At 45.6% G+C, this 27,686-nt stretch overlaps 1 protein-coding gene across 3 annotated transcripts in view; it reads right to left on the bottom strand.

Moving 5' to 3' along the window:
* Positions 1–27,686, bottom strand: part of CIZ1 (CDKN1A interacting zinc finger protein 1) — a 34,505-nt gene that overhangs the window by 3,023 nt on the left and 3,796 nt on the right. Inside the window, exons 3-13 of one of the 3 annotated variants that reach the window (XM_080990919.1) lie at positions 21,482–21,654; positions 19,993–20,137; positions 18,791–18,845; positions 17,095–17,174; positions 15,871–15,950; positions 14,708–14,890; positions 13,203–13,333; positions 10,843–10,927; positions 8,491–8,604; positions 4,908–5,117; positions 1,294–1,351 (exon numbers count right to left, since the gene is read on the bottom strand). In XM_080990919.1, coding sequence (XP_080847045.1) covers positions 1,294–1,351; positions 4,908–5,117; positions 8,491–8,604; positions 10,843–10,927; positions 13,203–13,333; positions 14,708–14,890; positions 15,871–15,950; positions 17,095–17,174; positions 18,791–18,845; positions 19,993–20,137; positions 21,482–21,654 — 1,314 coding nt within the window. Of the gene's footprint in view, positions 1–1,293; positions 1,352–3,674; positions 4,129–4,907; positions 5,118–8,490; positions 8,605–10,842; positions 10,928–13,202; positions 13,334–14,707; positions 14,891–15,870; positions 15,951–17,094; positions 17,175–18,790; positions 18,846–19,992; positions 20,138–21,481; positions 21,655–27,686 lie in introns of those variants that run through there. The other 2 variants (XM_080990921.1, XM_080990920.1) reach the window with 2 other exon arrangements.

The raw sequence follows: 27,686 nt of genomic DNA on the forward strand, positions 1-27,686 counted from the left end.
CACAGCTGATAATCAGGCAGCTCTTTCTAGCAACTGGAACAAATGGAAAAGTGCAAAAACACAATTAAAATTAAAAAGAGTAGGTGTTACTGCTGCAACCCTCCTGAGCACACATATGATCTCGATTGAAATGACCGACAAAACTAGCAGGAGGGAGGCAAACTTTTGTATCAACACCCTGAAGCTCAAGTAATGGCAAATGGAGTGTTGTCAGAATTCTTCAATTAATCTAGAGGAACTAGACAGGGATGTCATTTATCCCCTCTGATCTTTGCTATTTCTATTGAACCTTTGGCTATAGCAGTAAGCAAAAATGTACATATTCATGGGATCTAATATGGCTCTTTAAATACTAAGGTAATGTTTTATCCAAATGATGTGGTCCTCCCTTCGCCTCAACCTGTGAAATTTTATAAAGAAGGTTATTATCTTGTTACAGGGAAATAACAGGTTACAGTATAAAATAAATTACAACAAATCACGAGTGGCTTGGTCCGAACATTTCAAATGAAAATTTAAAAGATAATGAATGGATAACCAAAATACAGTGAAGAAATAAACACAGAATTAGATATCTGGGAATATGGGTTACAAACAAATTAGAATATATAGTAAAGATTAATTACCAAAAGCTGTTTTGTGAGTTGGGAGAAATCACTGGAATTTTGGAATTCCTTATCTATCTCATGGTATGGGAGAGTATTTACTGTAAAAACGACTGTCCTACCCAGAATTTATTTATACTCCTAAACATTCCATTAGTATTCCATCTGAAATACTGTCAAAATGGCAGAGATTGATACAGCATTTCATACGGAACAAAAAACCACTAAGGGTAGCTGCCCAAAACTCTGTATAAAAAACACAAGCAGCAGCGGTATGGCAGCACCCAGAATAAACAGTTATTATCGCGCAACAAAATTGGCTACGTTAAAATAATGGTTTAAAGAATATCCAGTATTGGAGGAGGAAGAAATAACAATAAAAAGAAAGCTTAAATATCTGCTGTTTTAAAGAAAACTATTGGGAATCTTACTCTGAAATCCTTCCCTCAGTATTAGCTACTGCAAGAGCCTGGCCTGAAAGTAAAAACAGGTTATCTATGGGCCTATTGCCTTTAGTGTCCCTGTTTTATAATGAATTTCTAAATCTAGGGTAGTTACAAGATTTCAAGTAATGGCAAAATACTAGTTTAGAAAGCATAAATATGGTGTGGAGGGGTTGTAGTAGCAGGAAGTAATAAGACGAAAAAGCCCCAAGCCAGCAGCAATGCAATTGTGATGGTTTCCTTACCATAGATGGTATCTGGACAGTACTCCTCACTCCCTCCAGAATCTTCCAGTGCTGCTTCCTTCAGCCCAACATGCATGGAAACAAGAAATGGGAATAAGAGAATTGTGGGGTTGGAAGGGACCCCAAGCGAGGGTCATCCATTCCACGGTGAAGAGAAGCTCCTGTGCAAACTAAAGCTGAGGTCACGAGAGCATTCCACAAAATCACAGAACCGGAGTTGGAAGAAATCCCCCTCTCCAAGAGTCATCTAGCCAGACACTCTGCAACGCAGCAGGAGGAAAGTTCCAATGCACATGCATTTACATGAATGCTGTAACAGGCAGTCAGCTGCAGCTCCTGAAAAAGTGGCTACCAGGATCCCATCTGGAACTGTGGGGATCCATTCCAGCCTCCATTTCTCTCTTTCCACCTGCCTGCCTGCCTCGCTCTCCCTTGTTGGTGTAATGTGAACAATGGGTTGAATCGCACAGTGCCTGGGCTCATGCCTTAATGAGCACATTCCTCATGTCTGGATGTTCTGAGATAAGGGTGCCAGGTGCACTGGGTTACCATAGCAACACTTTTAAAAAAAAAATAATGTATTTTTATTAAAGATTTTCTTGATTTACAAAAGTATGTGCAATGTCTCTCTCTCGTATTTTTTCCATGTAATAGTTTTACAAATCAGTCTCATTTGTTGAGACATTAGGAAGGAAAGGGTGTAAGCGGCTCCTGTCTGGTTGGCTCCTTTAAAGCAAGCAGGCTCTCTGTCCCTCCCTCCTCCCCACTCAGCTCGCTAAATAGCAGGAAAGATTTTCAGCTCGCTAAGCCGGGGGGGGGGGGAGGGAGAGAAGCAGAGCCTGCTTGCTTTAAAGGAGCAAAGCGGGAGAGGAGAGGAGCCTTCTCCTCTTAAACCCCTCGCCTGCATTATTAGCAGCATCCTTCTCCACCCACCCCATGCGTGCTCCTTGTCCCTTGAGTGCTTTTCCTTCCCTCCCCACTCAAAACATGGTTACAAAGAACAGATCCACATGGATCCTCAGGATTTTTGCACTGGGTCACCCCAAATTCACCATCAGATCACATAGCATGTCCATGGCTACAGTTTGCACCAAAAAAATCACGCACCCACTGTTGCCTGGGGCCGCAGTGGTGCAAAAACTTGGTTACAAACATGGATCCACATGGATCCTCAGGATTTTTGCATTGGGCTACCCCAAACTCACCGTCAGATCACATGTCTGTGGCCACAGCATGAACCACAAAAATCATACATCCACTGTTTCGTTTAGAATATTTTTTTTCTTGTTTTCCTCCTCTAAAAACTACGTGCGTGTTATGGTCGGGTGCGTGTTATAGAGCGAAAAATAGGGTATGTCCTGCCCTCTTTGCTGTCAGGGTCTGACTCTGAATCTGTGAGAGTCAGGGGAAGCAGCTGTGGGCTTTACACAGCAGCATTAGCTAGCATGATGATAGTGCAAGTGGGTCTCTCTGCACATGTATCTTTACTTCAGAGACCAGAAGCACTATATCGAGTAGACAGAGGTGTCTGGCTTTGTCTTGTCTTTGAACCTTGTGGGAGATCAGTTTTTCCCCTTAACTGAGGACTCTGGAAGAAGCTGTTCCGCTGAGAGCAGGAAATCTCTAGACTCTGTTGGGGCTCCACATACTCTGCTGGTAAATCACACTGGATGAGGTGTGGTGAACTACCAACTGAATTCCACAAGTCACCAACGTTCTTCCCACCGACCTGGCTGCTCGCAGACACATGCAGAAGTTGGGGGAGACTGCGGAGACACAGGAAAGACCTCCCCACGCAGCTTCCCCCCACACTTTGCCAGCCGACAGTTAGCACAAAGGTGGGGAAGACCCTCTCCCATCTCCATTGATCCATTTCCTGCTCAAGGAAGGACCAGGGACTGAGGGAGGTGCTGCAAATAAGCAGTGGCCCCTTGCAGCCAGACCTGGGAGATAATCCAAAGTAATTTGGGCTCTATGTGATTTTTACCTTATGCACTGGTTTTGGAACCTAACCTCTGTGTTAAGATGCGAGTCCACTGCACTCCATTACTTGGAGGAAAGCATGAATGTATGCCAAGCTTTTTGACCAGGAAACACAATGCCCTAAATGCACCAGGTGTGCTGATAAGCTACAGCACTAATGGATAAACCAGGACAGCCTGTTCTGTGAGACTTGACAACTAATGACCTCTGCACCTAGCCTTGTATAATAATAATAATAAAAATAATAATTTATACCCCACCCTTCCCGGTTTAAAAACCGGGCTCAGGGCAGCTAACAGCAAATATAAAACATTGATTAAAACGCGACTTAAAAGCAGCATAAAAAACAACATAAAATGCAGCATCAATATCAATAAAATTCAAAAATTCAGGGGTCATTGGGGGGGGACGGGACCCAGTCAGTAGACATCAAATGATCACCAGGGCTAACTGGCCAAGTTGGTCCTACTAGGGCCAGCAAGGAGACCAAGATGAATTTAAATGTCTTGAAGCAGAAGGAGCCAGCCAACCTACTGCTCTTGAGATATTGCTAGGCTACAATTCCCAGACTGAAGGTGTTCTCAGTAGTGGCACCATGACTGTGGAATGTGGTTCCCTCATAGGGTCAGCTGGTGCCAACCTAGATGGGTTTCTGTCACCACTGAAAAAATTAATCTGTTCACCCTGGCCTTTCAGTTACAATTAGGACCTATGATATCACCTTACCACATATGGAATTCCCATTCTGCATTTGTAAGAAGTCAATCTTTTAGTGTGGCTGCACCCACACCTTGGAACTCCCTGCTTATTGATATCAAGAAGGTGCCTTCACTTTATATTTTTTGATGTCTGCTAAAAAAAAAAAAGGAATGTTTACCGACAAGCCTAGCCCAGATGTTTAGAAAGTTGATCCAAGTTTTAATTTGTTTTTAGCTTATTGTTACTTTAATTTTTTGTATGTTTTAAATAATTGTTATTTTTGTGATACTTTTATTGTTTAGCTCTTTTTATAGCACGAGCAGCAAACAATAATGCATTGTTTAGTGTTACATCCAAATTCAGGGGTTGGTTTGTTGTGCTCCAAACAATGATGATAATATATTTATTTATACCCTGGCCTTTTTCCCTAACAGGGCTTATAGATTTTTTTAAAAAAAAAGATTTGCTAAAAACATAGAAAAACCAATAAAAAACAATTAAGCATTGATAGAATTAAAACTATATACCTATATAAAATATGTTTAAAGCATACCAAAAATTACAATAAAAAGAAACCATGATTCCTACACCAAGATTTCATATTCTGATTTGGTGGGAAGCAATCTACAATGGCCCAGTTTGAATGTAACACCAAGCTAGGAATTATGGTTTGCTGTGGGTCCCCAGAAGTTGTTGGACTACAACTCCCATCATCCCTGACCACTTGTTATGCTGGCTAGGAATGACGGGAGTTGTAGTCCAACAACATCTGGGGACCTACAGGTTGAGAAACACTGTGCTAAAGGACCAGAAAACCATGATTTTGAGTGACATGCAACCAGTGTCACTGTAACAACCAAATGAGCCTTTTTCGGTTGCCAGTTGGGCACATCCAATTCAGCCACTGCTGCACTCCTTCTTGGAAAACATACCTGCTTGATGAGAGACTCTTCCTTATCCAGCTGTCCAGAGGCTCCCTCTTCTCCAGCATTTCCCTGCTGCTGCTGCTCCTCTTCTTCCTCCTCCTCCTCTTCTTCCTCATCTTCTTCTTCCTCGTCATCTTCAAAGCAGCCAACAGCATCGACTGTTATGAGCTCCTCAGAATCCTCTGGCCCAGCCTGCTCCTTCTCCCCCAACTTCACCTGGCCAGACACAACAAAGGGAGGGTTAGAGACAGGAAGGACAAGTCTCTTAGGAGGCTAGGATCAAAGGGCAACTCCCACCACCCACTTCCTGCACTCCCTAGTGTAATGGCATTCCACACTGGTACGCAGGCTGAGACCCTACCTGCCTGCGGACTGTCTCGCCAGAGTCGTGCATGCTCTAGTTATCTCCCGCTTGGACTACTGCAATGCACTCTACGTGGGGCTACCTTTGAAGGTGACCCGGTAATGCAGAATGCGGCAGCTAGACTGGTGACTTGGGGTGGCAGCCGAGACCACATAACACCGGTCCTGAGAGATCTGCATTGGCTCCCAGTACGTTTCCAAGCACAATTCAAAGTGTTGGTGCTAACCTTTAAAGCCCTAAACGGCCTCGGTCCTGTATACCTGAAGAAGCGTCTCCACCCCCATCGTTCAGCCTGGACGCTGAGATCCAGCGCCAAGGGCCTTCTGGCGGTTCCCTCATTGCGAGAAGTGAGGTTACAGGGAACCAGACAGAGGGCCTTCTCGGTAGTGGCACCCACCCTGTGGAATGCCCTCCCATCAGATGTCAAGGAAATAAGCAGCTATCTTCTCTTTAAAAGGCATCTGAAGGCAGCCCTGTTTAGGGAAGTTTTTAATATTTAATGCTGTATTGTTTTTAACACTTGATTGGAAGCCGCCCAGAGTGGCTGGGGAAACTCAGCCAGATGGGCAGGGTATAAATAATATATTATTATTATTATTATTATTAGCACATGGATCCCACCAAGGGGCAAGTAAACAAAACAGCCTTAAACAACGTTTATAAAGTGTGAAACTAACAAGCAGAAGCCACTTGCTCAGTTTGACTGACAGAAGCCTGGTCTAGCGCAGGGATAGGGAGCCTGTAGCCTTCCACCGGTTCTTGAACTACAGTTCCCATTATTCCTGAGTACTGGCCATGCTGGAAGGGGCTGATGGGACATGGAGTCCAGCAACCCCTAGAACATCACAGGTTTCCCATTCCTGGAATTGCCCAAGGATGACTAACAGTAGACGTTTTTTTCTGGGGTGTGTGTTAATATTTCCCAGGGCAGCGGGGTACTCTCTCAGTAGTTCCACCACCCTAAGAAGCTGGTGTAATGTCAGTCACATTGCCCAGCAACCGCATGCAGAGTGTGAGGCCAAACAAACGGAAGCATCTCAGACGTGGCAGAGTCAGAATACGAAGTCAAGTCTGTTCCGAGGGTTGGGCAAGCTGCAATCCACGTAGTCAGACCATTCAGATCACAAAGCCAAGAGTCCAGATGGAAACTCTTGTCTGCTGAGAGCTCTGTTTAAGAAGGCTGAAGCCAGCTGGTTCTCATCAATGCCTTCTCCTCTGTGTCACTGGAGGTTAATCAGCTGCAGGTGGAGTCACTCTGCCTTCTCCCTTTCCAGGATGCTGTTCAGCGGGTGAAGGTGACTCCTGGCCCATGACAGGTAATGACAGCTTAAATGTAGTATAAACACCGACAACTGGGAAACACTGGCCTGCGAATGCTCCAATTGGAGAACAGCCTTTACCAAAGGTGTCATGGCTTTGAAGACACTTGAACTCAGGATGAAATGGAGAAATGAGCTAAGAGGAAGGCACGCTTGGCAAACCTTCACTGTGATCTACTCCTGCCCAGAAACGTATGTCCCCACTGTGGAAGGATGTGTGGATCCAGAATTGGCCTCCACAGTCACTTACAGATACACTGTTAAGACAGTTTTCATGAAAGACAATCTTACTCGGCCACAAGTGATGGCCAAAGAAGATTATATTGCTGTTAACCCATTCTGGGACCCTTACCACAAAGGGGCAAGTAAAAAATCTAATCAAAGTAAGCAGGCCAGGGTCCCAGCAAGAGAACCCACAAGTCATTGCAGTCTTGTGCACCTACAGGCCATAAAGCCCACAGACGGCATATTCTCCTGGGAGGGTCCATAGCTCAGTGCTAGGACACTTGCTTTTCTTCCAAAAGTTCCCAGGTTCAATTCCCAGCATCTTCAGTTACAAAAAAGGCCACGTAGAAAGTGACAGGAAAGACCTTCCCCTGCCAGAGACCCTAGAGCAGTGGTTCTCAAACTGTTTTCTCTGGTTGAAACAAATTTTTAAAAAAAAAATCCTTCCAGTAGCACCTTAGAGACCAACTAAGTTTGTCACTGGTATGAGCTTTCGTGTGCATGCACACTTCCTCAGATACACTCAATCAGAAGTCACCAGACCCTCATATATAGTGAGAGGGTATTACTCAGAAGGGTGGTGGGAATGGGTGATTGGCTGATAGGTGTGGTAAACCTGTTGACGACTGTTAACAACTGCAATGGTCTTACAGGGAAAAGCAAGGGGTGAGATGGCTAAAAATGAGATAATAATCCAATGTCTCTATTCAGACCAAGTCTCTCCATGGTTTTAAGTTTCACATTTTAAGAATAAAAATGTGTTTGTGCCACTCCAAATTTTTTATTGGTAAGAAATACACTGGGGGGACGGACTCCTAGCAGTGCTTGATTTATAACATAGAACACAACTACTTTATAATATGACCACGGGACGTCCAGAAAGTATAAAACAAGGCAGCTACATAAGAACACAAATCATTCCTACACACTTGATGCTCTTGCTCTCATTTTGAAAATAAATTTACCCATATTCTGCAAATACAAAATCTCATACTATACGACACTGAAATGTTTAAATGTTTCTTTGATTGTCCTTGAATTTTCCTGCCACACTTGCCATCCTTCTCCTGACACACCAGTGTGGCACACGACACACCCTTTGAGAGCCACTGTCCTAGACAGCTGCTGCCTGTCACAGTAGATAATATTAAAGCAGATGGACAATTAAGTCTGGGAACATAGGAAGCTGCTTTATATTGAGTCAGACAATATAACTGGTCAATCTAGTTCAGTACAGTGGTACCTCAGGTTAAGGACTTAATTCGTTTCGGAAGTCCATTCTTAACCTGAAACTGTTCTAAACCTGAGGCCTCCTGCTGCCATTGTGCAATTTCTGTTCTCATCCTGAAGCAAAGTTCTTAACCAGAGGTACTATTTCTGGGTTAGTGGAGTCTGTAACCTGAAGCGTCTGTAACCCAAGGTACCACTGTAGTCAACACTGACAGCGGTTCTCTCATTTTCAGGATTTCCTAGCCCTACCAGGGATTGAACCTGGAACCTTCTGCACCCAAAGCTGGTGTTTTATCCACTGAGCTAACATCCTCCCCTAAAACCTGCCAGGGCCTCTGATGTTTCTGAGGCACAGCTCTGCAGCAGACACATGGCCCTCTGCCCACCTGCCAAAGTCCTACCTAGCTCATCCCAACTGCCACCACGTTCCCTGAAGTACAGCTGCCCATACCTCTTTGGCCTTCTGCTTATGCTCTGGAGACTTCATATGCTCCACAAACTTGCGGGGGGTCTTGAAGTGCCGGCTGCACGCCATGCAAAAGGGTCGGAGGGAGCGTTTGGCAAGCTAGGATAAGAAAAGAAAGGGGGACAGGTAGGAAATAATGTGGCATCTGCTCACAGGAAGCCTTCAAGCACACTTGATTTGATGCCACCTTAAATACCAGGCTCCTTCAGGAGGAAGTGCAGGATATATATAAAGGAAGATTTTTTAAAAAATAACAGCATCAGCTCAAGCCCACCTCATTAGATGCACAGAGGACACCTTTACATGCACATGGATGTGAAGGGGGGAAACGGAAAGGCTGGGGTTACACGACAATGGAATTCCAACAGTACAGTCTGTGAAACGTGTAATTATTGCAGCTTAAATGTATGCAAAAGGACTGTTCATAACAGCAGTAATTTGTGATAACTCGAACACCTTAGCAGTGCTGAGTAAATTAACAATTGCAGTGGGACACAATAGTATAGTCTCTGTTCAGATCCAAATTAACATAACTGAACTAGCAATTCAGGAATTAGCCAACTGAAAAAGTTATTGAAGGTGAGTTATTCAAGGTTTTCTTTTATCACTGATAAAGAGGCCTTGGTGGCTGATGGATGAGAAGCAGGAAGAAAGCAAGGAGCTAAACTCAAAACTCTTTCAACCAGTATTTTTTAGCCCAATCTAGAGATTTATTTCGGGCAGCATTTGCATTGGATTTGCGTTGCTGAATACATGAACTTTTTCTGTATGTTTTCACTGGTGATATTACTGTCGATCACTCTGAGATGCTTCATAGGAAGCAATCCGTAAGTGGAATTAATAAAACAAATGGAGCTTTAAAAGCGATTATTTTAAAAATACTGCAGACATGGAAATGGTTGAACTTGAATATTACTGCCCGTGTCTGCTGAGGGGAGGGGGAGACCGCAAGAACAAACCTGCAAATATGCCTTTTTCAGAAGGAGTTACTATGTTTTTTGCTCCCTTTTTAAGCCAAGAAAGAACCTGCTATATATAATATCAGCAAAGATCCTCCATCAGCAGTGCTATAGTCAAAGACAGATTGAGGGCACCAGGTTGACTAAACAGTCACTACCGTTACTTGTTAAAACTCCCTATGCATGAGCCCGTTGTCTTTGTCCATGGAGGAATTAAAGAACCTTTTAATGAGTGTGAAAGAAGAGAGTGCAAAATATGGTCTGAAGCTCAACATCATAAAAACTAAGATCATGGCCACTGGTCCCATCATCTCCTGGCAAATAGAAGGGGAAGAAATGGAGGCAGTGAGAGATTTTACTTTCTTGGGTTCCATGATCACTGCAGATGGTGACAGCAGTCATGAAATTAAAAGACCCCTGCTTCTTGGGAGAAAAGCAATAACAAACCTAGACAGCATCTTAAAAGCAGACACATCACCTTGCTGACAAAGGTCCATATAGTTAAAGCAATGGTTTTCCCAGCAGTGATGTATGGAAGTGAGAGCTGGACCATGAAGGAGGCTGATCGCTGAAGAATTGATGCTTTTGAATTATGGTGCTGGAGGAGACTCTTGAGAGTCCCATGGACTGCAAGAAGATCAAACCTATCCATTCTGAAGGAAAGCAGCCCTGAGTGCTCACTGGAAGGACAGATCCTGAAGCTGAGGCTCTAATACTTTGGCCACCTCATGAAAAGAAAAGACTCCCTGGAAAAGACCCTAATGTTGGGAAAGATGGAGGGCACAAGGAGAAGGGGACGACAGAGGACGAGATGGTTGGACAGTGTTCTCAAAGCTACCAACATGAGTCTGACCAAACTGCAGGAGGCAGTGGAAGACAGGAGTGCCTGGCGTGCTCTGGTCCATGGGGTCACGAAGAGTCAGACATGACTCAACAAATAAATGCATGAGCCCGATTTTCTTGGAAACAGCATATTTTGCTTTCGTGTCAGTGCCTTAATTTGCTATTAAAATATTCTCTAATATAAAAAACATTAACCTATCACTGCCCCTGAGGTAATCAGCATTCAACCCCTTCCTTGAACATTTACAGCAGGGGTCAGCAACCTTTTTCCTCCGTGGGCCGGTCCACTGTCCCTCATACCATGAGGTTGGACTATATTTTTTTTGGGGGGGGGGGATGAACCAATTCCTATGCCTCACAAATAACCCAGAGATGCATTTTAAATAAAAGCACACATTTTACTCATGTAAAAACATACTGATTCCTGGACGGTCCGCAGGCTGGACTGAGAAGGCGATTGGGCCGTATCCAGCCCCCAGGCCTTAGTTTGCCTATCCATTATTTACAGGAAAGAGAAACCTGGGCAAAGAGTTACCTTGTGTTCCTGAGTCCGACGGTGCTTGATCAGGTCACCTGTAAAATGTATCTGGCAGGTGTTACACCACCGCTGCTGGCTCTCTCTGCAAGGACAAGAACATTCCACTAAAACGGCAACACAGCATTATCTCCCACTTGCTCCACTGCCTTTATATAGTAAAAAAAAAGGCATTCTGCTAGTCAGTCATTTGGGATCTCATACACTGCCTGGTGACACGTCTGGCATCATTGAGAATCTCAGCTCTCCAGGCTGTGGGGCGTTTAGAGCACAGTTCTAACCTTCAAACAGGAAACATGTGAAAACACAAAAGACTCAGGAAGCAAAGGGGAGTTGTGAAAATATTACATTCTTAGACCCCTGTTTCCTCAATTCTGCCACTACTAGTTGTCTTGTGTGACAATTTTCTGAACAAGCGACTTTTACACCTGAAGAACATATGAAAGAACGGGGGAATCTGTGGTTCTCTACATGTTGCTGCACTCTCTAACTCCTGGCCATGCTGGCTGGGTCTGAGGGGAGCTGTGGTCCATAACATCTGAGAGGCACCAAATTTGCAAAGTCTGTTGCAGGTTTCAGCTATCCAATAAGGCATGCAGGTAATTTCTACCAAGTCCCTAGGCCAGGGGTTGTCAACCCGCGGCTCCGGAGCCGCCTGCGGCTCTTTTACCCCTTTGCCGCGGCTCCGCAGATCCTCGGGGATCCTGAGCAGAAAAGCAGAAGCGCCAGAAAGAGGAGGGGGGTGGAGCTGGGCAGCCGAGCCGGGCAAAGCAAGGCGGTGGCGGCAGCAGCGGAGCTCGAGAGGCGGCGGCTGCTGGGATGGAGGAGGAGGGCGGCGGCCGGAGAAGGGCTGCTGCTGCTGCTGCCGGAGGGAAGTTCTGCCAGGCGGCTTCATGGCTCATAGCTTCCCCCGCCCACCCAGGCCACGCTCTCCTTAGCCCCGCGCGCGAGGCACCTGAGGCGAGGGAGAGAGAGAGCGCGCACTTGAGGGAAATGGCGGGGCGGGGTTTTTTTGTGTGAGGGGTGGCGGTGGTGCTTCGGGATCCTTTTCCGTGCCTTGCTTCTGAGTGACTGCCGAGTTGAGGGAGAGCACCTGAGGTGAACCACAAAATGGGCCTGCCCTCCCTGTCAGGGAGGAAGGGGTGAATTACGTCAGTGACGAGGAGGGAGTCCAGAGGTAGCCAGCAGGAGAGGCGGGGGAGCACGAGAGCAATTGCAGAGCGAGGGGGGGCTGTTAGGCACCAAAATCCTGCATGCGGGATTTCCCCCGTTCTCTCGTGCCTTTGCAATTCCTGCCCTTCTCCCTTCCCCCTCGAGATTTGCTGCAGAGACAAGCAAATGAAGAAGAAAGGGAAGAGTATTAGCTGACATGTCCCCGGATCCCATGGAAAGCACCACAGATTCCTTTGCTTATTTTAAGTTGGCTTCAAACCTGTAATTGTGTAGGTGTATGTATGTATACATATACACACATAAATATTCATATCTCTTCCCTCTCACCTTCCTTTCACCCAGTTTCTCTGGCACTGGTTTATAAATGCTGCTATGTAGAAATGATGAGAAAGTTGCACCAGCAGAAGGAATGGATATGTGCTGTTAGTAAAAAGAGCGGGAGTTGAACTGCAGGGAGGGACAGACACTTTTCTATGTATTAATTTGTATTATGCCCTCTATGCACATGGTGCTTTGCAAAAAATGGATATGAGAGGTACCATACCCCTCTTAAAAGAGAGCGAATGGGGGAAGGGGAAGAATGTGTGGTTATTTACATTTGGCTTGTTTTGCGGCTCCCAGTTGTTTTTTTCCTTCGGAAACGGGTCCAAGTGGCTCTTTTTGTCTTAAAGGTTGCAGACCCCTGCCCTAGGCTAATCAAATGAATCCTGGAGGACATGAAAACAAATCATTTCACCTTTGCACTGCCCCAAGTGGTGCATAGTCTTGCAACAGGAGCCACTAAGGAGCAAAGCTGAAATAGGTGTTTTCATATCCGCTTGGAACAAAAATGAACATGCACAAATCCCAACATACAATTTTGTGCTCTAGAAATTACAGGGATGAGGAATCTGCTCATGAGCTGTGTCTGCTACAGTAAGGGAGAGAAGCAGCCCACACCAGGATACTGCCCTTGGCCAGAAAATAAGTTCCCCATTGCTTGCAGAGAACATCAGAACCTGCCATGTTGAGTAACTGAAAAGACTCTCCAGCCCTGATTTATTCTTCCTGTGAAGGGATTGGGTGGGTAAACAATCGGTTTGAGAGCTCCACATTCTCCAGTCACAGAATTTTACAGCCTGCACATAGAAGCAGAGCTGGAAGGACCCCGCCCCACAAGGACTATCTAGTCCAACAAACCAACATACCCATCTTTCTCAGCCAGTGGTTTCTGCTCCTTCACCACAGGCAACAATGAGACAAGGCAGATGTTGCTCATGTGTTGGATCTCCCGAAGTCGCTGCTGGTGCTGAGCTCCTGCCATGTGAGCCTGGAAATTCTGAGAGAGAGAGAGATGGAGAGAACATGGAGTAGCCATCATTTGAAACCTAAGCAAATCAGTCTCAGGCTAAGCAAATCAGTCTCTTAAGCTTAAGCCAAGAAAGAGTATTCTCTATAAGATTGAATATCAATATGCACATCAAGACTTTGAGATTAGACCACTGAAACAGCCCAAAAAACTATCTTTGGGTGTGCTACCTGCAAGCCCCAGTTAAAGGGCCCCGTCAGGGGTGAACAGCGGCCTTTTGATTACTTGGACTGCCAGGGCGAAACAGGTGCAAAACGCTGGCACCCTGTCTCTACAACTTCATTATCTACAACTTTATTAACATCTATCTACAACTCTACTAGCATCTCTCGGTACTGTGAATAACACTTAACTTACCTTTTGTTGGTATCTTCATGAACTTATCTAAAAGACCGAGTTAAGCATTTGAAAAATCTATTGAAACCAGACATTATAAGTTCATTTTAGGCTGGGTAGTTCGCAAGTCTTTGTGGCTGTGTTTAATGTTTTGTATTTTTCTCAGAAGGTTGATAAAGTATGTATAATTATTGTTCTGTGTATATTGATCGCCAACGTGTTGCATGAGCCACACTACATCATTTGAAACCTGGCAAGCCTATCCAGTTCAGATGGGCTACTTCAGAAGTGATGAAAGGGGTGACAGGCACGCTCAGAAATACTGGCCAGGATCAGAAATGGCTCCGTAAGGCTGCCTTCCCCCAACGCGATGGCTTCCAGATGTGCTGGGCTCCAGACAGCACTGGCCTGTGATCAGGGATGCTGTGAGTTGCTGTTCAGCAACATAGGCCTCAGATTGGGAGAAGGCTCATCCTGTGGGATGAGAATGTCAAGCCCCACTGCAACGTGTTATATGTAGTTGCCTCTGAAGACGGTTCAGGAACATCAGCGGGTACAGAATTCAGCGGCCAGGTCGCTCACCAGAGCAAGATGGCTTGAGCATATTACACCAATCCTGGCCCAACTGCACTGGCTGCCAGTTAGTTTCCAGGCCCAATTCAAAGTGCTGGTGTTGACCTATAAAGCCTTAAACAGCTCAGGACTGCAATGCAAAACAGTGTTTTATGCTGGCGGGGATTCTACACTTTCAATTTTATTTATACTGATACTGTTATTGTGAATATGGATAGCGCTTATGCATTTTTTTAAAGTATTTGATATAGATTTTCTTGTCCATTTTTTGTGTGCTTATACACACGCCTATATTTTTACCTACTGCAAGTCACTTCTACAGACAGTAAGCTGTCTAGGAAAGGAATGAATACTGATGCAGGTAAGGAGAGGGAGGGCGGCAGGGTTGCAAAAATCCCGACTTTGCAACTCCTCAGATGAAGCGTGTCTTGTTACCTGTTGGTTGTAGCAGTTAGTCTTGCATATGTAACAGTAGAATTTCAGGGTAGCCTCGGGGCTGCCTCCAGCTGTCCCCATCTCAGAGGTCCAGAAGGCTGGCTTTAGGGCTGTGGTGCTGATAGCTCGGTTCTCGCTGCTCTGCTGAATTGTGACTTTCAGGGAGCCTGCAGAGCTGACCACCTGGAGAAGATTCAAGGACTCAATTCAGGTTGCCCATCAGCCAACTATTAAATCCCTCAGCTCTGGAGAGTAGAAGAAGCCCATAATTCAGGCCACATTCAGACAGCGGCTATACACTTCCCCACTGTGGAAGGACGTGTGGATCCAGAATTGGCCTCCACAGCCACTTACAGACTCATTGTTAAAACCGTGTTTATGGAAGACAATTACTCGGCTAAAAAGAAGAAGATACATACAGTTTGGGGAGAGAAGGCAGTGTTTACAGGAAGAATACAGAGGCTCCATCTAGAGATTTCTGCATTTGCACACTGAAGGAATTTGGATGGTCATATTTCAGCTTAAAAAGCCAAGGTAGGAAAAAGACTTTTGCCCACGCACGAAACCCCAGCAAGAACAGGAAGGCTTCAATTAACTAGAGTTTCATGCAAATATATATAAACTACAGGCACATATGAAGCACAGACGTCTGTGCAGTGGTGGTAGAAGGGAGGCAGTTCCCTCTCTATTAATGCTATTTGCCCCCTACCCCTAATCCCAGCTTTCCTTTTAAATGAGTAAGTTTCTAGCATTCTAGGAACCTGAGATGTACAGTTACTGTTTCCCTCATTTCTTGTGAGAAAGTAGCTTTTACCCATGGTTTCCCGGTTTGGACAGAATGAGAAACTATGGTTAATTTGGTTTGCTTGATGGCCCTCTTGGAGGAGAGCATGCTGGGTAAAAGGCTCCTTTGGATCTTTGGTTATTGAGCCAGAGTGTGTTTTTCCATGTTGCTATCTGTGTACACCAGCCTTCCCCACCACGGTGCCTCCAAATGATTTGGACTGCATCTCCCATCAATGCCAGCGAATGATGCCAGCTGGAGGGAACTAGGCTGGCAAAGGATGCCGCCCACATTTCCCCAACAGTTTTTAACAAAGCAGCAGAAGAACCTGCTGCTAGTCATCCTCCCTCTCCAGGAGCTAAAGAAGCTTTCTGCTCACCTCTGAAATATTCAGCTCTCCAGAAATGTTCTTTTCCTTGGAAGTATCTGCAGCCAGATTCTCATTCCCATTGCCTGCCTCTACGAAAGACAGGCAGACAGAAAGAGAATTTAATTTCCCCAGGAGCGGAAGGCGGGGAGCATCACCAATCCTTGAGGTCCCCAACATGGTCTCATGGGCAGCATGGAACTTCCAGAAACCTCCCGCAGCACCCACCAAATTTTTATTCTGGAGAGTTCCCTCCCTTTGGCTATAAAAAGAAGCACAGCTCTGCTCTCTTTCTCTCCATTCCACAGAATGACTCTGGACCCCATGTGGCCTCAGAAGGATGCACCCATGGGAAAGGACAAAAAAGAAGGGGAAGCAGCTGGAGGGCAGAGTCTGGCCTTGCAGCTGCTTGCGAAACCCCTCCGGAAAAGTATGCCTTTTAAGACTGAGGGCAATTTCCTGGAGACCTGAAAGGAGGTACAGTCATACCTCGGGTTACAGACGCTTCAGGTTGCGTTTTTTTGGGTTGTGTACCAACAAAACCTGGAAGTACCGGAACAGGTTACTTCCGGGTTTCGGCGGTTGCACATGTGCAGAAGTGCTAAATCACGCTTTGCACATACGCGCCGAATTGCAACCCGCACGTGCGCAGACACGCCGCTGTGGGTTGCAAACGTGCATTCCACACAGATCACGGTCGCAACCCGAGCATCCACTGTATGTGTGATGCATGTCTTTGGCAGGGGCTGTTTGCTGGTGGTGGGTGTTACTGTCCAGCCCTTTCCAGACTCAAATCTAGTCAGAGGAGCAGGAAACATGCAACACACACAGACATACACTGGGCAGATTTCTGTACAGCCAGCAACCTCAAAGAGTCAGGCAGGGTCTAATTGTCCCTGTTCTAGGACTGGAGATTCCATGCACCAGTTGCCTGGCCCCTGCAAGCTGTGCTTCACAGTTATTATTTTATTATTTTGTGAATCGCTTCCCATAAAATATATTGAAGCGGTTTCACAGTAAAAGTATGGACAACAAAAACAACCCCATATGTAAAAATAGTTAAAATCCATTTTTCCTATAAAGACGATTCTAAACTAAATACAGATACAGGCTGGGGTGAATATATTTGTATTGCTTTCAACCTACTGCAAGGCATCTGACTATTTTCCAACAGCTTTTTGATTCTAGACCCTTGGGAGCAGTTTGCATGATCCCAGGCAATTGTGAAGCTCTCACCTTCCAGGTGGGATTCTGTGTTGGACTCCTCCACTTGCTGAAGACATACTGCTTCTTCTGGGATTGTGTCCCCAGCTTCCCTGGTGGGATAAATGGTTGTTGTTTTTTAAAAAAGAAGCTGTTGGTACATTAAAAGTGGGAGGCCAAGAAACTGTGCTGCGATGGCCATGACCTTGTATGAACAGCCCAGAATCCAAGGAGGATCTCACACCAAGCAGCAAGATCTGCCAGGATGAATGGGTTGGGATGCAGCCACTGGAAGCCTTAGAAGAAACTGCTGCAGGAGAGGGACTGCCAGCAACATCACAGGAGGGGTTTGTCTGGGACCAAAGTGAAACCATAAAGCTCCCTTGTTACTTTTGCTTTTGGAGTTTGGATGTTGCTAATATAATTTTGTTATCTTCAAAGTACCGTATTTTTTGCTCTATAAGACTCACTTTTTCCCTCCTAAAAAGTAAGGGGAAATGTGTGTGCGTCTAATGGAGTGAATGCAGGCTGTGCAGCTATCCCAGAAGCCAGAACAGCAAGAGGGATCACTGCTTTCGCTGCGCGGCGATTCCTCTTGTTGTTCTGGCTTCTGAGATTCAGAATATTTTTTTTCTTGTTTTCCTCCTCCAAAAACTAGGTGCGTCTTATGGTCTGGTGCGCCTTATAGAGCGAAAAATACGGTGCTTTGTCTTATTATGTTGTCTTATTATGTTGTTACGATATTATTTTTGCACTGTTGGGGTTTTGAAATGTATTCCTGTTTTCTCTGTTGTAACTTGCTTTGAGCAGGTTTCTCTCTCTCTCTCTCTCTCTCTCTCTCTCTCTCTGTGTGTGTGTGTGTGTCAAAGCAGGGCACAAATAGAATTAGGAATGCATGAATGAATCTCTGGCTTCCAGTACGTTTCCGAGCACAGAGGGCAGAGGGCCTTCTCGGTAGTGGCACCCGCCCTGTGGAACGCCCTTCCATCAGATGTCAAAGAGAACAACTACCACCAGACTTTTAGAAGACATCTGAAGGCAGCCCTGTTTAGGGAAGCTTTTAATGTTTGATGCATTACTGTATTTTAATATTTTGTGGGAAGCCGCCCAGAGTGGCTGGGGAAGCCCAGCCAGATGGGCGGGGTATAAATAATAAATTATTATTATTATTATTTGGCTGAGCTGTCTACCCAGACCTTGCCTGGCTGCCATGGCTGACCCTGATGAAGGCCTCTCTGACCATGCCACTCCCACTGATGACAGGAAGCTGAACTAGCTTGCAGAGGAGAAGTCCCTTCTCCGCCAGATGGTTGTGGCCAACACAGAGATCATGCTATGTCCCTGCTGAAGCACAAATGGATTATAGCTGCCACTGCAAAGGCAGCGCTTCTGCCACAAGTGGAAAGACACCTGCAGGGACATTGGGAGGTGAGCAGGGGAGCTTATGAGGACTTGTCTGTCCAGCAGACTATGGTGCAAGCCCTTAGACAGGGGGAGGGGGCTGGGGAGCAGGGCCTCTGGGTGATCCTGTACAACCACTCCCACAAGCAGTGCCAGGCCCACGCACTCAGGGCCCGGCGGAGCCACCAGCGGCGCTGCGCCTGTTGGAGAGGCAAGCCCACCACCAAAGAGAGGCACAATGCGCCAGGTGGATCTTTAGGATTCCATCTGGCAAAGCTGTTCTTACAATTCAGCTCAGGGTGCAGATCCTGGCAACTGCCATCCTTACCTTCTGAGCCGCTTGGCTGCCGGCTCGTCGGCTGAAGAGGATTCTGCCAGAGTCTCTGTGGGCCCAGAAAAAGGAAGTTAATGCTTCAGAGCAGCCAAGTAGCCTCTAAAGCGGTGTTTCTCAACCTCAGGTCCCCCCAGCTGTTGTTGAACTACAACTCCCATCATCCCCGACTGCTTTTCCTGCTAGCTACTATTTTGGGGGGTGGGCAGGGAGTCATCCCAATTAGACTAAATGGTGGGTGATTTAGGACAGGTAAGTGGAAGCCCTTATTCACACAACACGTGAGCTAAATAATGGAATTGCTACAAGAAGATGCAGTGATGGTGTGATAGGAATTTTGAGGTCTTAGATATATGTTAAATGTTCATAAGTGTACCAACCAAGCAGATACATAGATAGCACAGGAAGGCCTGTGACCTGGCTCAGGAACTAAGTATTTATCATTACAAAAGACTGGCCAGGCTCCCCAGGCAATCCAATCAAGTGACCATTAAACAGGTAACCTGGCAGACAGGAGGTAAACGAAACACTCAGATTTCTGCTGTAGACCACCCTCTCTGTGATGTAGGTATGATGTTTCTGGGGGTGGTCTTGGACTCCAGGGAGGGGATTTAAAATGTCTATATAAGGGCAGGAACACCTTTGTTCGGGGTCCCCCTCCTTTCCTGTGGGTGAGGGGAGCACCCTGTTGCAACAGATCAATAAAGATCAGGCTTACTAGCTGCTTTGCTTCTCAATATTCTCTGGTTGGCCTCTGTTATTCTCTCCTACCAATAGGGAACCTACATAAGGACTCTGTATGGGCTCTTGGATACCCCATAAGGGAAAATGGGCAGGTTTTTGTTTACAACAATGGTCACCAACCTGGACAGCTTCAAAATGGGATTAAACAGGTTAATAGAGCAAGACAAGGCTATCAATGGCAGGCAGTCCTGATGCTGCCTCCAGAATCATGTCTCTCAATACCAGTCGCTGAGCAACAATATTGAGAGAGGGTTCTTGCTCCCAAGTCCTCCTAGGGGCTTCCCAGTGTCTCTGGCTGGCCACTGTGATAAACAATATGCTAGATTAAACAAACACTTGGTATGATTCAGCAAAACCTATCTTCACCTGCTCATTTTTTTATTATTATTTAAAAAAAAATACCTCCCTATTCTGTGTTGCTGTATAGGAAAAAGCAAATTCAAGTATTCTCCTACCTGGAGGTGGAGAATTCGGCTGCTCAGACGCCTCTTTGATTATAGGCATATCCAGCGCAGGTAGGCTCTCATCCGCTCCTTGCCCCTGAGAGGAGGAAGTTGCAGAATCCGCCTCCCGTTTCCTCTCAGAGGTCCTCGAGAAGTCCTGCAGTGGAGAATGCAATGGTTCAAGAAAAGAGAGATGCAAACAATCTGCAGAGCCAGGCTTGCTGGAACTGCGTCTATTTATTTGTTTGTTTGCATATTAGAACCCTGAGAATGACCAACCAGAATGAGGTACAAAAACTGTACCTCTGAACATATTCTGTGCATAGGAATTTGTGCTTGGGACTGGAACTGAACTGAGCCCAGTCTTTTTTCACAAAAAAGGCTTTTGATCCCATGGAGGAATCCGCTAAAGGGAGGTGCTTTTTTTACAATTCCCCTTTTCTGCTGCAGCCCAACACTGATTCCCCACCACTCTGGGACTGATTCAGGTGGGTGGCTGCTACCTGAGCAAAGAGAAATTTGTTTTTAAAATTGCTGGTGCAGCCTTCTCCAAAGTAGGGCTCTCCAGATTTTGCAGGGCTATAAGTTTCATATAGCTTAGCGGCTATTAGCGGCTTAGCGGCTTTAAGAAAAAGGAAACAAACTCGCAAGAACTCGCAAGACGTTTCGTCTTGCGAAGCAAGCCCATAGGGAAATTCGTCTTGTGGAACAACTCAAAAAACGGAAAACTCTTTCGTGTCTAGCGAGTTTTTCGTCTTGCGAGGCATTCGTCTTGCGGGGCACCACTGTAGTCTGGAGAAGGATGTGCTAATTGAGGCCTTTGCTGAATCAACAGCCTTTTCATCAGTCGCTCATGAATCAGTAAGCTGCAGAGTAGCAGTAGAAATAAAAGCCAGAGGCATAAGAGGAAAGACTTCAAAAACAGGCCAAAATTCACCACAACTGAACGTGGGGAAACTCAACACAACTGAAAATTGACCACAACAGAACACCCTCCCTGGTGATGTAGGTCTGCCTTCTTCATTTTCAATTTTCAGGAGGAATTTAAAAACATTGTTCAACCAGGCTGAAGGATAACAGTTCCTGGAACCAATGAAATTATTAGCTATAAGGATACTGTATGGGTGTTTGTTTGTTTAGGTTCTTCATGTTTTTGGGAGTTTTTAATCAGCATTTTGGTGCTGATCAAACCTATCCATTCTGAAGGAAATCAGCCCTGAGTGCTCACTGGAAGGACAGATCCTGAAGGTGAGATTCCAATACTCTGAGAAGAGAAGGCTCCCTGGAAAAGACCCTGATGTTGGGAAAGATGGAGGGCACAAGGAGAAGGGGACGACAGAGGATGAGATGGTTGGATAGTGTTCTTGAAGCTACCAGCATGAGTTTGACCAAACTGCGGGAGGCAGTGGAAGACAGAAGTGACTGGCGTGCTCTGGTCCAGGGAGTCACAAAGAGTCGGACACGACTAAACGACAACAACAATAACCCAAAATGAGCTTACCTTGCGAAAGGTCTGATTCTGCCGCTGAAAAGGGAGGCCCCCAGGGAAAGCGAGGCGAGTGGGCTTCAAGGAGACCCCAACAGGAGGTGGACCCAAAAGGGAATGTCTTGTTGCCTGAGGAAAGAACTGCTGGAGTACAGGGGCCGCGGCCATGTTGAAGCCTCTCAAGTTACCTACCAAGGACAGGAAATAGCGGTAGGTGACTGACGCACAGACACCATGTTAAGTACCATGCAACTTGAAGACACAAAAGAGAACAAGCCATTTGTGGTTTGGTCACTGCGCCCATGCTCAGGACCGCCTCCTGCTGCTTTTATTTGTATGCCGCCTTTCCATAGCGAAGACTCTGCTCAAGGCGGCTTACAACATGAAAAGACTGACACAACTGCAAACATAACAGAAGCAGTAATACACAATACAGTCATACTTCGGGTTAGATGTGCTTCAGGTTGAGCCTTTGCAAGTTATGCTCCGCGGCGACCCGGAAGTAATGGAGCGCATTACTTCCGGGTTTCGCCACTCGCGCATGTGCTCAAAATGATGTCACGCGCATGCGCAGAGGCGGCAAAACGCACAGTCATGTCTTACATTTTACTCAGGATGTGAATGGGGCTCCAGAACGGATCCCGTTCGCATCCAGAGGTACCACTGTAAACAAAATTCACACAATCACTGTGGAAGTACTCCAAATCAGCTCATGGCTCAGATCCGCTAAGGGCTGCTACACCTTTGCATATATTGGGTTGTAGGCAAACAAGTTCTAGGCAGAGTACAGCCACTGAAATTAAAAGACCCAGTTAGTCATTACTATCCATTTCAGTGGGTCTACTCTGAGTAGGATTAACACCGAATAAAGCCCACGTTCTCTAAACAGCTACCCCCCAAAAGCCAACAACTCATTATTTATATAATGCAGATAGATGCAGATACAAGCGCTTCAGTTGGAGGTGTTTAAGATGTAATGATTAAATGGGCACAGGAAATCAGCCCTGAGTGCTCACTGGAAGGACAGATCCTGAAGCTGACGCTCCAATACTCTGGCCACCTCATGAGAAGAATGTGTCCTTTTATTTAAAATGCACCTCTGGGTTATTTGTGGGGCATAGGAATTCGTTCATTTTTCTTTTCTTTTCAAAATACAGTCTGGCCCCCCACAAGGTCTGAGGGACAGTGGACCGGCCCCCTGCTGAAAAGGTTTGCTGACCCCTGGCTCAGAGGCTTGGTTAGCTCTCTAGAAACCACACCTCCAATTCTGCTACAGAAGGGGAGCGGGGGGGGGGGGGGAAATTACACACTCAGCTTACTAGTTTCCACTGCTGAAACCACAGGTTAAAACACCCGCTGAATTATTCACTCAGATCTTTCTCAGATACCAAGTATCGGGGCATCAAGTATTCTCAAACGTAACCCAAACCTTGCAGTTGACCAGGAAATTTCAGAGGACTGTCAGTGCTCAGACAACTCTTTATTACAGAAGGTAATGTGATTATCAATTGCATAACCCCTGAATAATCAACTCCATAAAGAGGAGAGCTCCTGTTTTTAAAAAAGAAAAGGCTATAAGAACATGCATATTTATGCGCACACATACATAGAAAGAGGGAGATAAAACAAAAATAAATGAAATTTTAAAATAAATAGGATATTAGTCATATTCTGACCATCACTCCCGTACCAAAGGAACTGTGGCTCTGTAGGATAAAACATACTTTTATACATATGAATCAGAAAATGCAACTTCCCTTTCGTTTTATTAGTGTTGGCACCAGCTTACCCGCAGGCAGCTGCTAAATAATCAGCATTCCTCAAAACACCCCCATTGATTTTTAACTGATTGGAAGGTCAGTGTTTCTGAGGATCTGAAAAGGAACACACTCCGAGCCTTACATGGACTTTCCCATCAGCCACTGAAGCTTTGCTGCAGCACTTTTCCTGCACTGACCCCTGGGCTAACACAGTCACCTCCCCAGAGAATCTCAAAGGGCATTATATCTTATCTCTTCAAAAACGATAAATAGGAACTTGGCTTGTATAGTCGTACCCCAGAAGTCAAACGAAATCCGTTCCATAAGTCTGTTCGACTTTGACAACCAAGGCACAGGTTCTGATTGGCTGAAGGAGCTTCCTGCACTCAACTGAAAGCTGTGGAAGCTGTTTGATTTCCAAAGAACGTTTGCAAACCGGAACACTCACTTCCGGGTTTGTGGCATTCGGGAGCCAAAACGTTCAAGTTGCAAGGCGTTCGGGATCCACGGCACGACTATACTACAGAATAGTTAGGACTGTGCCATCCTGACTTTATTGGACTCCAAATCTCTTGAGACCCAACCAACATGGCCAACGATGATGGGAGTTGGGAGTCCAGCAACATCTGGAGGGAATGCCTGCATGGAGCACGTATAGAGTTTCTCAACCTGTGGGTCCCCAGATGTTGTTGGACTACAACTCCCATCATCCCTGAGCTCTGGCCTTGCTAGCTAGGGGTGATAGGAGTTGTAGTTCAGCAACATCTGGGGACACACAGGTTGAGAAAGGCTGACTTATCACATGCTTCAACAGCCAATGCTATTTTATTTTATTATTTAATAAAATTTATACACAGCTTGTTTTTTAAAAAAAGAAAAACCTTAAAGCCGTTCACAAAAAGATAAAACCATAAAATTGAAGGGGAGGGGAAATTCAATACATCAAAACATACAAAAAGTTAAAATACTCAAACAAATTATATTTCACACCACGCTTTCGAGGCATCTAGGTAGGCTTGTCTAAACAATAACGTTTTTAGCAGGTGCGGAAAAGACTACAGTGAAGGAGCCTGATTGATATCAATAGGCAGGGAGCCGCAAAGTATAGGTGCTGCCACAATGAACAATCAAAGTTCTTACAAGTGTGTAATAAGCATCATGGGGCACCAGCAGTAGTGCCAATTCTGCCAATTGAAAGTTGAGTGGGCACATGAGTGGGGTAAGGAGAGATTGTAGCTGTTACAAATGATTTAAAAAATGGTTTTAGATGTACAGGTTTGCAGCTTCAGACTTGGGAGGGGAGACGTAAAACTATGTGAGCCAATATGGTGGCTGGTTGGGCAAGAGGTGTTAAAACAACTTCTGGATGGAGAGCTGGATGGACAAAAGGCCAACCCTCCACAGAACATTCTGGCAGGTGGGTGAAGCCTGGCAGATGACTCAAGGTGACTGAACCTCCAAGCCAGAGACGCCATAGAAGAATTGGAAGTGAATGCTAATTCAAAGCTTTGTTAAGAGACAGCATGACATAGTGGTTAGTGTGTCAGACCAGGACCTGGGTGACCTTAGGCCAGCCACTTATTCTCAAGCTAACCTGTATCTTGCACGATTGTTGTGAGATGAAATGAGAACTACATACACCACCTTGAGCTCCTTGGAGGAAAGATGGTATACAAAAGCAACAAACAAATAACTGAATTTGGCACCCTCTTTTGTCACCATGCAGCAGAACTTTAGGAAGAATTCAAGCTGCAGCTACAAAGGAAATTCATCTTGGCCTCTAAGTGTTATTTATACAAAATACACTTTACTTAATGCCACCAATCTAAGCAATACATGTTACTAGACATCATTTCATATCCGTAATAATTTTGCTATGTACACTTCAACACAACTTTCTAAATATATTCATAAACATTTATCTGAGTGTTTATGGTTGTTTCTAATTTATGTAATTGTTTAAACTGGAGCACATGGCATGCAACAAAGATCTCTCTCAGTGCAACCATGTTCAACAGTTTAAAGATGAAAATCTTCCTGATTTGAGCTCAAGTGATTGTGGATGCAGGGCAGGTGGACGCAGTTGGCTCCAAACAGCCTGGGAGGGCCAATTCCGCCCGTGCGCCAGAGGTTCCTCATCGCTGTGTTTAGAGTGTGGAACTGGGACCAGGGGTGTAGCATCATGTGTAGCATTTTTCTGGGGAGTGTGGTGCCCTCCCCAAGCCAGCCCTGTGCTGCTTTGCAAGGCTGGGGTCATTCCAGCCTCACAAAGTGGCTCAGGACTGGTGTCTCCTTGGAGCTCCGATTGTCACTGCCAGGGAGATAGAGATTCAAATCCCCTGTTCAGCCACAAGGCTTACTGAGTTAACCTTGAAGCTCATAAGAACCTAAGAAAAACCTGCTGGATCAGGCCAATGTCCCCCCCCCCCCACATTTTATTTATTTATTAACGTTCTTATGTTACATATGCATACATTGTCATATTACATTACAGTGGTACCTCTGGATGCGAACGGGATCCGTTCCAGAGCTCTGTTCGCATCCTGAAGCGAATGCAACCCGCGCCCGTGCGTCTGTAGGTCACATGCGCAAGCTGCGAAACCCGGAAGTAACGCGCTCCGTTACTTCCGGGTCGCCGCGGAACGCAACCCAAAAAGGCTTAACCTGAAGCGATTTCAACCCGAGGTATGACTGTGCAGGGCTTATTATACTATAATTTCCAACATGTATACAAAGTTCATATACAAAATTTATATACCTAAAGAAAGAAAGAAAGAAAAAACAAAGACAAAAAGCTATTCCAAAATCATATATGTACCAACACTACGGACTTCCTGTCAATCCTGTTGTATATTCCTTTTTTTTACAAATGAATGTACTCTTATTATTGTAAATTTCTTTACATTTTATCTACTACATTCTCATATCAATACGTACCCTTAATCTTATTTCTCAACTCAATTTCTCTCCAACGTCAATCGGATGCTAGCACAGATAGCGAACCTTTACTGTATTTTTGACATATATCTTATATCTATCCCAGGCCAATGGCCCTCCTAGTACAATATTCCTGCTCTCACAGCAACCAGCCAGGTGCCTATAGAAAACCCACCACCTCTCTCAGTACAGGAACAAATCCCAGAGAACTCAATGGGACTTACTTTTGGGACAACATGCATAGAATTGCGCTGTCAACTACTAAACCAGATGAGGAACATGTGGCACTCCCAACTGTTCCTGGACTTCAACTGCCAATATCCCCAACCACTGGCCATGCTGGCTGCTGAGTCCAGCAATTTTTGGAGGGAGATAGGTTTCCTCTCCCTACTCTGAACCTACCTCAAGAATAAAATGGGGTAGGGGAGGAAACCACACTTGCATGCCTGAGCACCTTAAAGCAGTGGCTCTCAAAGGGTGTGCCACATTGGTGTAGCAGGAGAGGGTGGCAAACGTGGCAGGAAGATTCAAGGATAACCAAAGAAACATTTAAACACTTCAGTCAAGTATGAGTATCAGCATAGCATAGCATAATTTTTTTTGGTGTGTGGATATACAACCATAAACTCCACATATCTCTTCAAGAACACTGGCTACTCTTCTACAGATCTCCTTGATATATTGTTGTGAACAAATATGAAAGATGAAAAAATAGAAAGGCTTCTTTGTGTTAAAGAGGAGATGAGTCTCTCTCAAATTCAAGGTAAAGGTAAAGGGACCCCTGACCATTAGGTCCAGTCGTGGCCGACTCTGGGGTTGCGGTGCTCATCTCGCTTTATTGGCCAAGGGAGCCGGCGTACAGCTTCCAGGTCATGAAGCCAGCATGACTAAGCCACTTCTGGCGAACCAGAGCAGCACACGGAAATGCTGTTTACCTTCCTGCCAGAGTGGTACCTATTTATCTACTTGCACTTTGACGTGCTTTCAAACTGCTAGGTTGGCAGGAGCAGGGACCGAGCAATGGGAGCTCACCCCGTTACAGAGATTCAAACCGCCAACCTTCTGATCGGCAAGTCCTAGGCTCTGTGGTATAACCCGCCACCCGTGTCCCTTTCTCAAATTAGACCTAGTCTAAATGGGATTACCTGGCAAAAGCAAGCTCACACCTCTCACTGAGTCTGTAGACATGCTTAATATTTACCTAACCTCCCAGCAGGTGAGTTGCTGCTGCTTATCAAGAGCAGGTGGGGAAAGTGGTTGGGAGGTCAGCACAGTGCAAACGTAGCAATGGAAACAATCCAGCCATCCTACCTGTGTATTTGCATCTTGGTGCCCTCCCCACCACTGCCTCACTCTTCCCTGTCCCCAATAAACAGAAGTTACTCACCTGCTGGGAGATCAAGGAACAACCTCCTCAAAACAACCACTACTCTCCTGCCCATTACTGAACGCAATCAGTTCATTCCCTCTACAGTGGACCCTCTGGATATGAATTAAATTCATTCTGGGGGTCCATACTTAAC

Source organism: Podarcis pityusensis, assembly GCF_964106645.2.
Source record: "Podarcis pityusensis genome assembly, chromosome: Z".
Taxonomy (NCBI): Eukaryota; Metazoa; Chordata; class Lepidosauria; order Squamata; family Lacertidae; genus Podarcis; species Podarcis pityusensis.